This window comes from Trachurus trachurus, assembly GCF_905171665.1.
Source record: "Trachurus trachurus genome assembly, chromosome: 15".
Lineage (NCBI taxonomy): Eukaryota > Metazoa > Chordata > Actinopteri > Carangiformes > Carangidae > Trachurus > Trachurus trachurus.
The window spans coordinates 9,801,606-9,818,189 of NC_139906.1; the positions used below are offsets into that span (position 1 = coordinate 9,801,606).

General features: G+C 41.6%; 1 protein-coding gene across 1 annotated transcript in view; it reads right to left on the reverse strand.

The window, feature by feature from the left end:
* The window catches only part of anapc1 (anaphase promoting complex subunit 1), a 57,919-nt gene that overhangs the window by 11,997 nt on the left and 29,338 nt on the right, over positions 1-16,584 (reverse strand). Inside the window, exons 34-45 of the mRNA XM_083987674.1 lie at positions 15,090-15,242; positions 14,597-14,678; positions 13,777-13,868; positions 13,247-13,381; positions 13,047-13,129; positions 11,488-11,566; positions 11,277-11,351; positions 9,715-9,767; positions 9,451-9,598; positions 9,169-9,365; positions 5,178-5,264; positions 4,130-4,247 (exon numbers count right to left, since the gene is read on the reverse strand). Of these exons, the coding sequence (XP_083843800.1) occupies positions 4,130-4,247; positions 5,178-5,264; positions 9,169-9,365; positions 9,451-9,598; positions 9,715-9,767; positions 11,277-11,351; positions 11,488-11,566; positions 13,047-13,129; positions 13,247-13,381; positions 13,777-13,868; positions 14,597-14,678; positions 15,090-15,242 (1,302 nt within the window). The remainder of the gene's footprint in view (positions 1-4,129; positions 4,248-5,177; positions 5,265-9,168; positions 9,366-9,450; positions 9,599-9,714; positions 9,768-11,276; positions 11,352-11,487; positions 11,567-13,046; positions 13,130-13,246; positions 13,382-13,776; positions 13,869-14,596; positions 14,679-15,089; positions 15,243-16,584) is intronic.

A 16,584-nucleotide genomic window follows, 5' to 3' on the forward strand; every position in this document is an offset into this window, starting at 1 on the left:
GACTAGAATCTAAAGATTTCAGCTTCCCAGCTCAAAGTAATGCCTGAAATAATAGCAAAAATCGTCAAATTTCACATTAAACCTTGACCTTTGACCCCTTCTGAATGTGGGATTGGTCTGAAATTGCAGATGATGAATGGCCCTAGGCCCCTGATAAAACCCCGAAACTTTCAGGCTTCCAGCTCAAAGCATGTGGAAGTTATTAAAGAATATCTGTTGAATTTAGTCTTGTACACAATGAAGGATTAGAAATGAACACTGCTTTTTGGCCATTTTGGACACTTCTGAGTGGAACACAGCCCTGATATTTGGCACGCTCAATCTGCTCAAAGGTCTGGACTAGAAGCTAACATTTCAGCTTCTCGGCTCAAAGGATTGGTGTTTTATGCCTGAATTGATAGCAAAAATCGTCAAATTTCACATGAAAAGTTGACCTGTGACCCCTGTGAAGGTCAGATGGGTCTGTAATTGCTAACACTGGATGACCCTAGGCCCTGCCCTGATAAACCTCTGAACGTAACCCAACGAATGTGGAAGTTATTAAAGAATAGCTGTGTCTCCTGAAAATGGAGCCTTAATCAGTTTGTCCAATGTAAAACCAGAAATAAAGGAGCTGGCTAAAGTGGTGCAGTTGTGCATAAACATTACTACAGTGGACGGGTTCATTCTACACTATATTATAAACTAAGGTTCCTGGGCGGGAGGAGGGAGAAGGGGGGAGAAATGTTGTTTTCTGGAATTAAAAAAATAAAAAAGGCCTATATGACTTGAGTAACTTGAATTATTTGGACTTTGTTGAAAAAGAGCTGTCTAACTGTTCTGATTCCTCACTGTTTATTCACATGTTGTTGAATTAAATCAACATGGCTTAATTTCCACACTGTTAAGGTGTTGTAGTTCCGTCCAGACGCCGTAGATGGCAGTGTCGCAGGCTATGGTCGCGACCGGTGGCGCCGTTGCAATGACGTCACATCCTCGGCAACAACGCGGAAGCTGCATGTCCGCCTGTCGGCTGGAGAAATAGGTCTGCGGGCCGTTGTTATGGCAACATGACGCCCAAAGCGGCTCGACAGTCACAAGCACAAGCTGTGATATCGTTACAGGACAAATAAAACACAATCTGCTTTCATTCAACATATATTTAGAGAGTAAAACATACATTTCTCGCTAGAAATGTCCTCAAACAATGCCAGATATATCCCGAAATGTTGTTTTTATGGCCAGAAAGCTGAATGAACATATTGTACACATTTTAACAGATTCAATTTGCCAAACAAAATATAATTTGAATTCGTTCAACATAGATTTTGAAAGTAAAACACACATTTCTCGTTAGAAATGTCATAAAAATATGTTGAAATGTTATTTTTGCGGCCAAATTGCTGTATAAATATACGAATTCAGCTGCAAATGGTACGAGGATCAGTTATCCAATGGGAGGGGAGCTCACGGCGTCTTTCAGCACCGCGGCCGGATCGGAATAGGAGTGAATGGATGGCTGGAGCACTTGCTCTGAGCGTCACATATCGCCGCGGAGGGGATTGCATTAAAATCAATTGAAATCCCTGTGCGTTCAGGTCCCACGCTGAGGGGTACCTTGAGTGTCTGGAAACAACGCGAACGGTCCCGCCCCCCTTCGTCAAAATCCGAGGATGAGGGATTCGCATTCAAGTCTATGAGTGGCCCTTTGCGTTCTGGAGCAACGTCGAGGGAGAAACGGTCCCGCCCCCCTGCGTCAAAATCCGAGGATGAGGGATTTGCATTCAAGTCTATGAGTGGCCCTATTCGTCGAGAAACGACCTCGAGGGTACCCCCTCCACGTCAGTATATTGACGTAAGGGGCCTTGACCAAGCGTCAACCGTTTGACGCAAAGGGGTGAGACTGTGTTGCAAATGCAGTATGAAAAAAAAACTTTAATGGAGGGAAAACAGATTAAACCTAGGGGAGGTATCCCTCTTCCATGACAGAAACACGTACATAAGAGATATCAGCCAAGTGTCAAACAGATGTTAATCAACTTCATATTCACACTGACTTCCTCATATTCAAAACAGGACCCTGTCATTGGCTGGCGAAGCTCATGCACCTTCTTTTTTTTTTTGCAGGAAACTAAGATGTGGCTCATTCACTTCTCTAAAATTTTTTCCAGATGATCTGGGATTTAAATTTTCAGATTTTAAGTCACAAGTCCTCCAGCTTCAATAAAACTCGACCACATACCCTCCCACCTGATCTGCACAGTTTTCACTTTGCTCAGTGTTTCCCATTCCCACAAGTCACACATTTGCACATGATGTCCTCCTTTTTTCATTGAAGACTCTCTGTCCTTTCTTTACCATTAATGCTTGAAATCAAAAATAACAACAACAACAAAGCTACAACCACCAGAACCAAATATAGCTGAGACACAGAGCTACAGAAGAAGTTGAGAACAAAGTGGGACTTCTGAAAGAGCCACATCTAAACAGAGCAGCAAAACAAACTCACAAGAGAGAGATTGAGAAATTACTGCTCCTATAATTCAAGAGCTATTTACTGCATCTGTAAAGACACAGCTATGGTATTGCAACAAAGGCTGTTGAATGTACATGTCAAGAAAAAAAATAACTGGGTCACTCCAAATAGACTGAGAGGAAAAAATAGCTGAGTAAATATGGAACAGGAGAAAAAACAGTTATTCTCATCTACACATCTCATTTTCTGGTTAAACATTATAGGAGACGGTTGTTATTTTTCTTTGTAAAGATGATAAACCTGTTAGTTTATGCCTGTTTCCTGCTTCACATGGAAATGGACGTGACAGAGCACATGATCCAAATGACATAACTGTGGCTAAAATGAATGGACACACTGTAGTCTTGTGCACGGTCATGCGACACCGGATGTCTGCACCACAGTCGCGTCTCTCTGGGTCTGGTTGAACGGAGAGAAACAAGAACCCAGTCGCTGGTTTCACATTTTGTTTTTTGGGAATTCGGAAAATTACAGTTCTGGCCAGTAATTCCAAAAAATATTTGGCACAGATCAACAGCAGCTTTGAATATTTTTCACTAAGCCCCGGCCCGTTGGATGGCAGTTGCCGTTTCCGGCAGTGAATTCTGCAAAGGCAACATTTCCTTGGCACGTGCCTCACATGATGTACCTTTGGTGAGAGGTGCAAATCTGATGTAATCTAGACCTGTCAAAACCTCAATCTGACCTACAATTATGTTGGTGAAAACCACTTTTTTTGTGTGAAGGTAGGCAGTTTCCTGTCCTACAGGACGGGAGGATCCACTTGTTGCTAGTGGTGTAACGAGAAGCTACAAACTGCATCTGTCTATGTCACAAAATATCTGTACTTGTATCTATAATTGGATTTATAATGGTTAGAAATTGTCTAGTCTGCTTAATAATTGCATTATTTTTTCTGTTTTAGAACTGTTTTGTCTTTACAGACCCCAGGAGGACCAGCAGGGGCAAACGGAGATCCTATTGATTAACAATATTTTCACTGTTTAGGAAACAGCAGTAAAATGTAAAAAATAATAATAATAATAATAAAATAGAGTGCATAAATTTGATGAGTTAGTGATAGGAGCTTGGTTTGGTGGCTGAACGATGTGAGCAAGTTGCAGAAATTACATCTCAACTGCCTGAGGTGTGAAGTGGAGGAAGCCGACCCAGCTGACAGAGGAACCGCCGCTGAAAAGAAGGACGTGGTGGTTTGGTGGGCAGCCGACGTGCTCTTTTTTTTTCTGAAATACTGACGCCAGTACATATCGTACATTAACACTTCATGCTTGTGTGCGCGTTTCAAGAGGAAGTGTAGCGATGGACAATTTTACAAGTGTGACGGAGAAAGAGAGAGAGGAAGGAACGACACTGTCATAGAACAGACTGTTCTTTATGAATTACATTCACTGAGGCTAAGTTTCAGGCTATAATCAGACTGAGTTTGTGATTTTGGATGTTATCTCATGTTTAGTCATGGTTCTGTAGGTAGGAAAAGACACTAATCAATTCTCATTGATTATATTAATAGCTGCTTCACATCTGACTTATTTTACTTCATTGGGTGTGTCTCTCTCTCTCTTTCATCAACAGGTTTGTGGTGTGACTCAGCCGAACCAACCTGGATGAACTTACCTTGTAGGTGACCTCTAACAGGGCGTAGCAGGGCTTCAGGGAGTCCACGTCCACAGGGACCAGCAGGCGCGGCTCCGCAGCCAGCACGGCCAGGTGCCGCAGGGCCTGCAGGTGGTAACTGGAGCAACAAACAGCTTTTGATTCACTTTTAAAAGGTTATTTATACAGTTTATTTCATTCGTCGATTTAACTTCTAATTTTGGTTTTAAGTGTGAGTCCACAACTTCCTTTACCACTGAAAAGGTCAGTGCATGCTCTACAGTATTTCTTCACCACAATGCATAACTGATAACAGTTGAGTCAATCTATTTTGCATATGTTGTCTTTGAAAGCTGCTTGAATATAAACAATATATATATATATATTACATTATATGATATTATAATACCTGTTTTATTTATCAGAAACTTAACACTTTACTTGAATAGGTATTCATAAGATTGACATAACACTGTCATAACCATGACATAACAGCTGTCATAAACTTCAATGAATACATATGACAGCTGTCGTTAAGTGTCATTTGGTAAGTTATGTCACTTTTAATGCAAAGTTGACATTGTTTGAGATTCTGACAACTTGACATAAAGACAATTTCAACTGTCAAAGCAGACCTACAGTAATTGCCAAACTTTAAAAAATTATGTCAAGTTCTCATAACAAGGACATCTCAAATAATGTCAACTTTGCATCAAAAGTGACATAACTTACCGAATGACACTTAACGACAGTTGTCATAAGTATTCATTGATGTTTATGACAGCTGTTATGTCATGGTTATGACAGTGTTATGTCAATCTTATGAATACTTATTCAAGTAAAGTGTTACCAATTTTTGACAGAAAATAAATATTTAAATCACAAAAATCCTTCTGATATCTTCAAATCTCACTTGTGAGTATAAGGGAACATTTAAACTCGACAAAAATTGTGATCTGACTTATATTGTGATATATATCGATATCGACTGATGTGAAAAACATTGTCATGATAGGATTTTTTCTTCTAACGCCCAGCCCTACAGTATGTGAATGTGTGCGAGTCTCACCGGTTGTCAGTGCTGTGAGCAGGGAAGTGTGGGTACAGGGCACACAGCAGAGCAGCGATGGCTGAATTGGAGGTGCTCAGGGTGTACCTGACAAGAGACAACATCAAACAACATCATGAATCTTATAAATAACGTTATACTCTGTCTCTCTCTCTCTCTACTGACTCACACATACACACTTGCGTCATTTAACCACACTTCCACGCAACAATAAAGTAAAAAAAAAAATCAACAGAAAGCTCTTTCTCATCCTGAAACCTACAACCCAACACAAAGCAGAGTTGATGCCGCAGCAAACCCTGAAAGACACGCTGGTCTAAATCAAACACTTCTTTTCTTAATAAACCCTCTGTTCTGTGTTAAGGAAACCAGGTGTATGCCGTAATCCAGTAAACGTCATCACAGGCCACAACAGAGCCTATTAAACATAATAGTTGGCAGTTAAGTACCTACTTTGACTAATGGAGTCATTATAATATAGTTGGGTCAGACATCATAAAGGCGGCTTGCACATGGACGGGTGCCTGAGAGCACTTATTGACGGCCAACCGAGGTGAATTATGTTGATCTTCGCTGAGATGGCTGCTTGGGTCATGTTTAGCATGTTTAAAAAACCTCAACTTCACTCAACATCACATTCTTGTGCCACGAGTTTACAATTAAAAAAGACCTCAAATAGAGACTCACACTCAGTAAAGATGATGAAAAACAGGCCGAACACAGCTCCGCGGAAATCTGGGCTGAATTCACAGGAATCGCACAACAGATTACAACGACCGACAAACACTGAACATGGTAAACTGCAAGTACTGATATTGGAAACAGTTAAAAATTAATTAAAGACAATGATTGCTATAATAAAGTTAACAAAAATTTGAGATTGTATTCACCACTTTTGAAAAAAAGTGGTTAATACAATCATTTCATTTGGATATAAAGCAAATGAATGAATACAGTGTCCAAGCACTGATACTTTCCCTAAAATTAACTGTAAGTCTGGTAATGTAGTATGTTTTACAAAATATTTAGTATTTCTCCATGCCAGTGGAGAAGAAAGCCTTAAAGGGATAGTTCAACATTTTGGCAAATTGGCCCATTGCCATAATCGCTATAGTCATAGCAGTAGGTTCGTTAACTTTATTTGTCGGTGTAAGCTATTTTTAGAACGGTGGAGTGGAGCGGCAGGCTGCTCAGAGCTATGCTATGGAGGCTAATGGAATTTCTTGGTTTCTCTCATCAGACTCATCAAATACAAAATCCCAAAACTCCAAAACGCTTTCGTAGACAAGGTGTGACCTGCACATTCACCACGCTATGAGATAATAATGGAACGTTACGAAACGGAGCTGTTTTCGAGGTAAATACAGAGTCTGCTTGCTGAAAAACTGTCCCTGAACGCAACGCACATCAGCGGTTTTGCATGAATTTACCTCTAAAACAACTCCGTCTCGTAACGTTCCGTTATTATCTCATAGCGTGGTTAATGTGCAGGTCACAACTTGTCCACGACAGCGTTTTTGAGTTGTTGGGTTGTGTATTTGATGAGTTTGATGAGGGAAACCAAGAAATTCCCTTAGCCTCCATAGCGTAGCTCTGAGCAGCCTTCTGCTCCGCTCCTCCGTTCTAAGAATAGCTTACACCGACAATTAAAGGTAACGAACCTACTGCTATGACTATAGCGATTATGGCAATGGGCCATTTTGCCAAAATGTTGAACTATCCCTTTAAAACGTGAGACTAAACAATTTTTGAATTGCCAGCTTATCTGAAGCTGGCATGTGATTGTGATCTTCAGGGAAGCACGTTGAATCTTGCTTAGTCCCAGTGTCTTATTGCTGAAAATGTATTGCTTATCGTCGCCTTGCGTCATATCAAACTGACTCTGAATCAGACATTCAGACCACCAATGTAACGCATGAAATGTGCAACTTCACAACTGAAGCGCAAACTGACAAACGGCGACACCAGTGACAGAAACTTCCTGCTCTCAGGGTTTAGTCCACTGCTGCTCCAAAAAAAACAGGACGATGGAGCCGTGACTCACCTTCCTTTTATACTGAACTTGACATTTTCGACTTCTGATGAATCAACTTCCAGTGTGAAAAAACATCTGCTGCTGTTGCTATTGTTTTCTAAAGCCAGAGAGATGTGTAAAGTTATAATTTATCAGCCCTTGTGGGGAGATCTGCCCTTCTACATTTGACCCATGCTAACTATTTTAAGAGCAGTGAGCACTATCCAGCCTTGAAACCAGTTTCTTGGTCGAGGGCAATGGCAGAAATGTTCTTTTTTTTTACCTGCACCATGTGCTTCTAACTTGGTTTGGGAGGAAACCAGAGCACTCACAGGAAACCCAAGCAAACACAAGAAGAAGATGTAAACTCAAAGAACAAAAAAAAATGTCTGTCAGTGTCAGCTGTAGCAGAGAGCACAGTAAGTCTGAACGCAATGTGTCACTTTGTGTGGAAAACCTCAACTTTCACTTCAGTTTCCTGTTAACAAATTGAATAAATGGGAAGAGAAACTAACTGAGTAAACAGAAAGAAAGAGGGAGGATGGAGGGGTTACATGAAGGAAAGAGGGAATGAAGGGCATGCGACCGAGATTAGCAATAAAGAGGAAAAGGTGAGAAAACATTAATGGAGCGATGATTAAATGAGTGGAAAAGCATTGTGTGATACACATAGCAAAGTGAATGTGGAGAGACTGAATGACAAACAATTTGAATGAGCCAATGGGGGGAAATGAAACAATGACATGTCATAGTAACCCTGCTCCCCAGCTTCACATCTAACCTCTGCAGTCAACAAACACTACAATGGCATGACATTCAAAAACCGAGGCCCCAGTTGTGCAGTTGCGTGGGCTTTCAGCTGGTACGCCTGAAATAAAACTCAAACCAAATAAAATCAGAAGGTTCATCTGATTGTGGCTGGAGGTGGAGAAACATTTGCAACATGTAATGAGAGAGCAGGAGCAGTTGTTTCCCTTGCAAATAGACTGGCAGAGGTCAGTGGCTGGAGAAACCTGGTTTGGGAGGAAGAGAAGACCGTGTGTGTGTGCGTGTGTATGTGTGTGCAAATGCCATTCATTTATGCACAACACAGCACTCAAAACAGACTTGTGTGTGTTATTTGTGTAGCTAACCCTTCCCAGAATGAGCAGTACACCAAAATCTGGTGGGTGTGTTCTGGTATGTGCGCGTTTGATTCGTCACACAGCAATCCAGGTGCCAAATGACAGGCGACACCTAGAATATCATTTACCCTATAATTTGTCTTTATGAAGTCATTAACAAGTCTCAAGAATGTGTGTGTGTGTGACAAATTATAAACCTTTTGTTAATTGCAATTCTTTGTTGCAACACTTACAGTAAAACTGAAGGTTCAGAGAGACAGTTTTATGTTCATGAGGTCATTCTCAACCCTCTTCTTGGTCTTGTTTTGCATTTTGCTCTTAGTTACAGACGAAATTATGAGGGTGGAAAACTGTCCGGCAACAGTCAACAACCCTCCAGCCGTTGGGAAAAGTTGACAAAACAGTTTGCATTGCTGAAACGAGTAGTAACACTCAGTATTTCCTCCTCCCCACCTCCCACCCGTGTCCGCCTACAGCGCAATTTAGAAAAGTGCTGGTTCAGCCTGGTGAAGGAGCGAGGGAGGCTTGTAATGATGGAGGTGTGTCTTTGAATCAAACATCTGTCCATTGGACGTGGGAGTACAGGACATGAATCACTGTGGACTTCCAGGAAGACCACGTCTCCCCCTCTGAACATAAATGGCGAGGGGGTGGAAAACGTCAACGACATCAAATTCCTGAGAATCCACACAACAAAGCTCATCAGAGGCTTTTCCTCCTCCAAAGAAAAAAAAACTTAAACCAGGTCAAACCTCCCTGCAGCCTTCTGGTGGAGCTTTACACAACCAGCCCACCCAGGTCACAATCAAAGATATGTCAAATGTCAGTGTGTGTGTGTGTGTGTGTATCTTACCTCCCTCCTCCCAAAAAGAGCAGGCCCAGCGCCATGTGATGAGCCATGTGGAAGCCGTAGTTCATCTCACCGCCGGTTCGCTTGTGGAAGAAGCGACAGAGCTGCAGGACCTTCAGGTTCCCAGTGCCGGCCATCACCATGGACATGGCGAGCAGGATCATCGACAGACCGGTCTGAAGATTGTAATAACCCGTCTGCTGCAGGAACAAACAAACGAACACGGGTTTAGGGAACTGTGACAAACTTGTGTAGAGTATAAAACATACATATAAAAACACTTACAACAGCAGCTGTACCAGCGAAGGACATGATCTTCATGAAGGTCCTGGCAAACTCATAGAGGCAGTCGAAGGCGTCCGAGTTTGCCGAGCCAGCGAAGCGTAAGCCCAGCGCCATGCAGGCCCCGGCTGTGATGTAGTCTTGGGCTTGGCTGAAAGATAAATAAGATGACATCATCAGGTGGTGATAAACATTTAACTCTCTTGAGAAGATACAATATTCAAGGTTTAAAGTAGAAAATGCCAGTTTTTTGTCTTAAATACTCACGCCATTGTCTCCATGTTGATGTCCTCTGAAGGGTCAAACGTCCCCCTCATGATCTGAAAACAAAACACACGGATATGTGACCATGCTCCACCTTGAATAAAATGATTAAAGATAGTAAATAAACATGAACATTTTTATTCTGAATCAGTTTTGTGTTGCTGATGGCAATAATAATGTTTTCTAAAAGTGTTAAAATTGGCCCATTGGCCCATTGCCATAATCCCCATAGTCTTAGCAGTAGGCTCATTACCTTTAATTGTCGGTGCAAGCTATTTTTAGAACGGCGGAGCAGAGCCGTGAGCTGCTCAGAGCTACGCTACGGAGGCTAATGGGATTTCTTGGTTTCCCTCATCAAATTCACAATCCAACAACTCCAAAACGCTCTCGTGGACAAGTTGTGACCTGCACATTCACCACACTATGAGATAATAACGGAACGATATGAGACGGAGTTGTTTTCGAGGTAAATTCATGCAAAACCATTGATGCGCGTTCCCGTTGGGAGCAGTTTTTCAGCAAGCAGTCTCTGCATTTACCTCTAAAACAACTCTGTCTCGTAACGTTCTGTTATTATCTCATAGCGTGGTGAATGTGCAGGTCACAACTTGTCCTCCAGAGCGTTTTGGAGTTGTTGGATTGTGAATTTGATGAGTTTGATGAGGGAAACCAAGAAATCCCATTAGCCTCCGTAGTGTAGCTCTGAGCAGCTCACGGCTCTGCTCCGCCGTTCTAAAAACAGCTTGCACCGACAACTAAAGGTAACGAACCTACTCCTAAGGCTATAGGGATTATGGCAATGGGCCAATTTGCTAAAATGTTGAACTATTCCTTTAACACTGTGGTTAATTAAAATGTATTCCTATCAATACACTATAACAAACAGAAAGATTATTATTTATTGAGAAATATGTTGATACATTCGTTCAAGGAAAAAACTGCCACTTCACTGCTCCAATAGTATCAAGTGACTCTACAAGAGACTCCTGTGAGACAAATATGTTTGGTATGGTGTTACTTCATCAACACACGAAACCAGGCAACAACCCAGTGAAACACAACAAACTTTACAGGAGACTAACTGGAGCAGCGTGAGCAGCCACTGACTCTCTTCTCTATGAACGTTGTTGCTCCACAAGATATGATTTGATATGATATGATTTTTTTTTAATCATCTGTTGTGTGTCAGTTCCTAAGAAAACGTTGCAGAGGCGTTTTTCACACCACACTTTTCTGCTAATGAAGTCCCTCTTGTCTTGTTAAACATCTTGTGGCCAATCAAACAAAGCTTTCATGGCCTGAATATGCCTAAAGTAACCAGTTTGTTACAATAACAATCAGAGACAAAAGAACAAAATCAGTGCATTGTCCGACACGGATCAGTCGCAGGAATTTGAGTAAATGACTGAAGCAACAGTTAAAATCTGCGCTCCAAATCTCACAGCTGGGAATTCTTTCTCATTTAATTATTGACTCATTGCCAGGTCCGCTGCTGCATCACAGCTCCAGATATGTGCGCTCGGTAATGCTGTGTACTTGTGCATAACACGTGTGCAATTACTCACCTGTGGTATGTTACTCTTGACCCACTCGGTATTAGGGAGGATTTCATCCCACATGATAATACACCGAGCCAGAGTCTGTGAGGGCAGAGAGGCAGGAAGGAAGAAAGGAGAGAGAGGGGTGTATCACATTAAGAGGAAGGTGGGAAAATGATCTGTCACACACACACGCACATGTACATTCACGCACATACACATTAAGCACCACACTAACCCTCAGCAGCAAAAACTCTGGCTTGATGAAATCCAGGAGGAACCAAGTGTCTGGAGGTTTCAGCCAATCAGCAATCGACCTGGGGGAAGAGAGCCGCAAAGAGACAAGGAGGTGTTAATACCCTCTCCGAGCACCCGCTGAACCAATCGACAGCTGGCATCAGATGAGCCTCGAAGAAGACAGGAACCTCTTGACCAATAGCAGAAGGAGATGAGGTTTTGTTCTCCTGTAGCATAATACAACAACTGGAGCCACTGAGGGATGAGATGTTAGATTTTAGGTTATGATGCTCTGCTCCATGATACAGAAAGTTCCTCAATTCTTTATATATGTTAACCGGAAGAAGAGGGTTAACGCAGTAATGGTGGGCGATTCTGTGTGATTCATAAATGCTGTGTTTTGTATTTATATTCATTTGTGTTCATTCTAGTATCAAAGCTATAATTTTTTCTTAAAATAAAATACACTGCCTGTCCAAAGAAAAAAAGTCACACACTCTAACACTTCGTTGGATCGCCTTTAGCTTTGATTATGGCACACATGTGGCATCATTTCGATAAGCTTCTGCAATGTCACAACATTTATTTCCATCCAGAGTTGCATTAGTTTTTCAAAGATTCTCATTGGACCACATTTCTTCCTTGAAGATGATGGTTCCCCACTATCCTTCCAGTTTTTAATAATGTGTTGGACAGTTCTTAACCCAATTTTAGTCTCAGTTATCTCCTTGGATGTTTTATTTGCTTGATACATGCCAATAATTTTACCCTTCTGAAACAGATTAACATCTTCTCCACGACTACAGGATGTGTATTCTGACATGGTTGTTTAAGAAATGAGACTGCATCAGTTAGGGTTAGATAACTTGCCAGCTGAAACATAATCATCCATGCAGTAATTATCCAATGGGAGGCTCTGACCTATTAGCTTCATTAAATCCAAGTGGTGACTTTTTTTTTGGACGGGCAGTGTATAAAATAGGGCATCTCGTTTTGCACACTGTCAGATCAACAATGTTTCCTCAACATTGCTTATCTAATCGGCAATTACACTCGACTGTCTTTCTGCAGGTCATTTGGCAAACTGTATTTTTTTAGAAGCTTGTTATTCCACATGAAATGAACAGTTGCCTGTTTGATTTGTGGTGCTATGAAAAGTACTGCAGTTCCTGTTGCTGACGTTGCCTTAAGAAGAAAAAGCACCATGTCTGCTCGACTGTGACCAATTTGTATCTTGAGTTACAAATCACTGATGATTATCATTATATGTTATGAGGTGCCATTTATTGGGATTTACAAGAGCCTCGTCTTTTTTTATTCATTTTTTTCACTTTTGGTAGATTTATAAAGGCAAAACTTCATCTTTCATTGTGGAGCCAGATCCACATCCAGCCTCAGCGCTGCTATTTTTACTGAAAAACTTCAGTTTATGTGGACATTATGTAATAAAATATATACCTGGTAAGTAAAAGAGTAAAGATACCAGTAACAAGTAGTATTAGTCATTGATATTTTATGTTTATAAAACAAGTTCCTTGTTTAGTTCTTGTCCTGTCTCACCTGTTGTTGGTCTTGAGGTAAATCATAGCGAGGGCCAGCGTGGCCCCTGGACACGTCACATCCACATTGATTGTATCTCCCTCCTGGAACGAGCATTGATAGATCATCGATAGTACAGGTGCAATTATCTAGCTATAGGGTTTTCACAACCATATGAGGACAATTAAATAACAGGATAGAGAAAGGACTCCTCCGTCTACCTTGATTTGGTAGCTGGGGGACTTGTGTCGCTCCCGGTTGGCCCCGGCCTGAGCTCTGCGGTGGCCCCCAACCATGTACTGATACAACTGCTCAGGGACGTTCAGGTCTGTCATCCCAATCAGGTTGCTGCCATGCTGCAAGGACAGAGCAGGAACAGAGGGGGGAAAAAGATGCAGAAGATGGTGATGGGAGGAGGAGTAGCGATATGAGGCAGGATGAGAGAAATATGAAGAAACAGAAAGGTGAGTTAATCAACAACGTATTTGTTTGGTGTTTATGATGTTAAATGGCAGATAACAATGACACACATTAGGTTGTGTGAGAATGCAATGGTATATACAGGGGGAAAATAGCACTGCCCCGGTAAAAAACAAAGTACGTAAAGTTCAAGTTCACGTAACACCCAAAAATCTGATTCATTCTGATATGAGCCCCACCTTCCTGTAACTAGCTGCAGGTTAAAACAACAACAACAACAAACGGATCTACATGTGTTTCTCGAGTGCTTTTATGTGTGGTGGTGACTCACCCCCAGGCAGACCATGCCCAGGGCCAGACCAGCAGCCAGCGAGTAGGACTCTCTGTCTGTGCAGTACTCCATCTCCGGACCAGGGGGTCGACCTAAGAGACGCATACAGACAAACACAATTACGCCAACTCTCCATGACATGAAACACACTCAAAGAAAAGATCAAAAGGTCAAGAAACAGCAGCATGGCTTAGAGGGTCGACCTCTTCTACCTAAAGTAAAGTCAGGGCCTTTAATGTTTATGATGAGCTTCAGTTTGACTTTGAACCAGAGGCTTTCCAAGTCAAAGTGAATGTCAGTCACCTAAGTATTTTTTCTTGCCTGTACAAAGACAAGATAAAAAATAGAGTCAAGCTTTTCTTTAATTTTAATTTACGTTTAAGAGTGCAGCCAACAATCATTTTCATCATTGTTTAATTGGACCATTATAAAAAGTGAACATTCTTAATCTTATATTATGTATTATTTGTAAAATGTTAATTTAAGCCCAGTGTGATGCATTCAAATCGTATTCAACTAATGACTCAGAAACGACAGACATTCGTCTTACACATACTGTACCCGAGAAACAAAAACATAAAATCGTCATATTTGAGAAGCTGGAGGCAGTTTGGTATTATCATTTGAATAACGACTGAAACAACTGATTATGATAACAGTTGTGTGGCACATTTCCAGTTAACCATTGATGAAGCCTATTTATGGCAATTTTGACAGCACTGTGCCAAGTGAAAAAAAAAAACAATAGTTATTGCAGACCTTGTCTAAAAACATGTCATTTATCTGTCGCAGACACACACACACACACACACACACCTACCTATCTCAGACAGCAGGACTTCAGCATTGTGTCTGTGTCCTGTTCCCTGGTACACCAGCCCGATGCCAATTACAGCAGCAACCTGCAGAACAGACGGAGAATCAAATGTTACATTTTCTTTCTTTTTTTTTTTTTTGCTGTAAACGTCTGCTCAACTACAAAACATTAAATATTGAGAAAGCTAAAACAAATCCTGAAGTTCAAAGTGCTTTACTGAGAGATATTTGAGTATACAGTAGGCTATAGGTCACAGATTACAACAACAAGCTTAAAGTTAAATATAATGATTAAAATAATTGTTTCATTTAGTTTTTTACAAAATGTATCAAATATTTAAAATAATGCATAGGCCAACTACTACTAAAACTATTATTCCCTGTCTTCCAGTACGTTTTTTCCCAGTCTTTGTCTGTCCACTAGAGACAGACTGATGTGTGTGTCAGGTGGTGAAGGACTATTTGAGTTACAGTAGATGTGCTTCACTTCCTCTTACCTGAACGTTGTGTGGTACGTCCAGCTCAGTGGAGGTGGGTGGGAGCAGGGCAGGGATGTGTATACTAAGCAGGCGGGTAATCGACATGTCCATGGTGCCCAGTTTGGCTGAAGACACCCCCAGTAGGAGCCCAATACTGGTCATCTCATGGCCCTGACAGAGGGAAGGGGACAAGGAAATGACAGAGTCGTCAACGATAAACACAGATCAATCAATCAATCTTTATTTATAGAGCACCTTTCATACATGAAAATGCAACACAAAGTGCTTTACACACATAGAAAATTAGAAACTGAAAAAACAATTACAAGTAAAAACCCCTCCCTCCCACACTCCATACTGCGCACACACACACACACACACACACTCTCTCACTACTGACACTAGGGAGACATGGCATGACACTGAGGATTGAGGAAGCGCTATCTTTGGGGCCGTCCACACTGGGAGGAGTCCCAGGCCGTGCCACAGGGGGCACCAGCGCCCAGGCCCCCCGACCCCGACAGACCACAGCCAGCCGAGCCGAAGGGACCCAGGGACAGCGCCCCCAGCAGCAGCCCAGACACAGCTCCCAGCGTGGAAGACCCCCCTGAGGAAACACTGGAGTTAAAGCTAAAAACATAAGATGGGATAAAAACCCTGAAAAAATAAGTTAACAGAGTAAACAGCTTAAAAGGATAAAAAAAAAAATATGTAAGATAATAAATAAAATAAGTAAAACAAGTAAAATGATGTAAGGTTAATAACAACTTTAAAAGCAAGATAGAAGCAGAAACATAAAATAAGATAGAACCATAAGAAGAATTTAAAATCTAGTTAAAAGCCTGACTAAAAAGGTGTGTTTTTAACCTTCCCTTAAAAATATCAACTGCCTCTGCGGTCCTGAGGCTCTCCGGCAGGCTGTTCCACAGGTGGGGGCCATAATAGCAAAATGCTGCCTCACCATGGGTTTTGGTTCTGGGTTTTGGTATGGATAAAAGGCCGGTGCCGGAGGACCTCAGGGTCCGCGAGGGTTGATATGGTAAAAGCAGGTCAGATAAATAAGAGGGCGCAAGGCCGTTAAGACATTTAAAAACTAGTAAAAGAACCTTAAAATCCATCCTGAAGCGTACGGGGAGCCAATGCAGCGACTCTAAAACTGGTGTAATATGCTCCCGCCCTCTGGTCCTCGATAATAAAAACTTCTTAACAATGATAACTTCTATCATAGTATCAACAGACAATATAAAGGATTTTTCTGTCCACAACAGAGTTTTCCTCAAAGAAAAGTCAGTTTTAATAAAAACGTAGACGTCACTTTACATCAGATCGTGCAGCTCAGTGTGCGTGTCCCCTGCTGCAGCACAATAAATGACTTCCAATGTAATCAGCTCTTAACTGTGACTCTGGTGTCTGTGGAGTCCAATCAGCTTCCACACCGACTCACCATGACCGACAGTTTTCATTAGACCCCTGTGGATCACCTGCGTGTATGTGTGTGTTTGTGTTTAGTAAT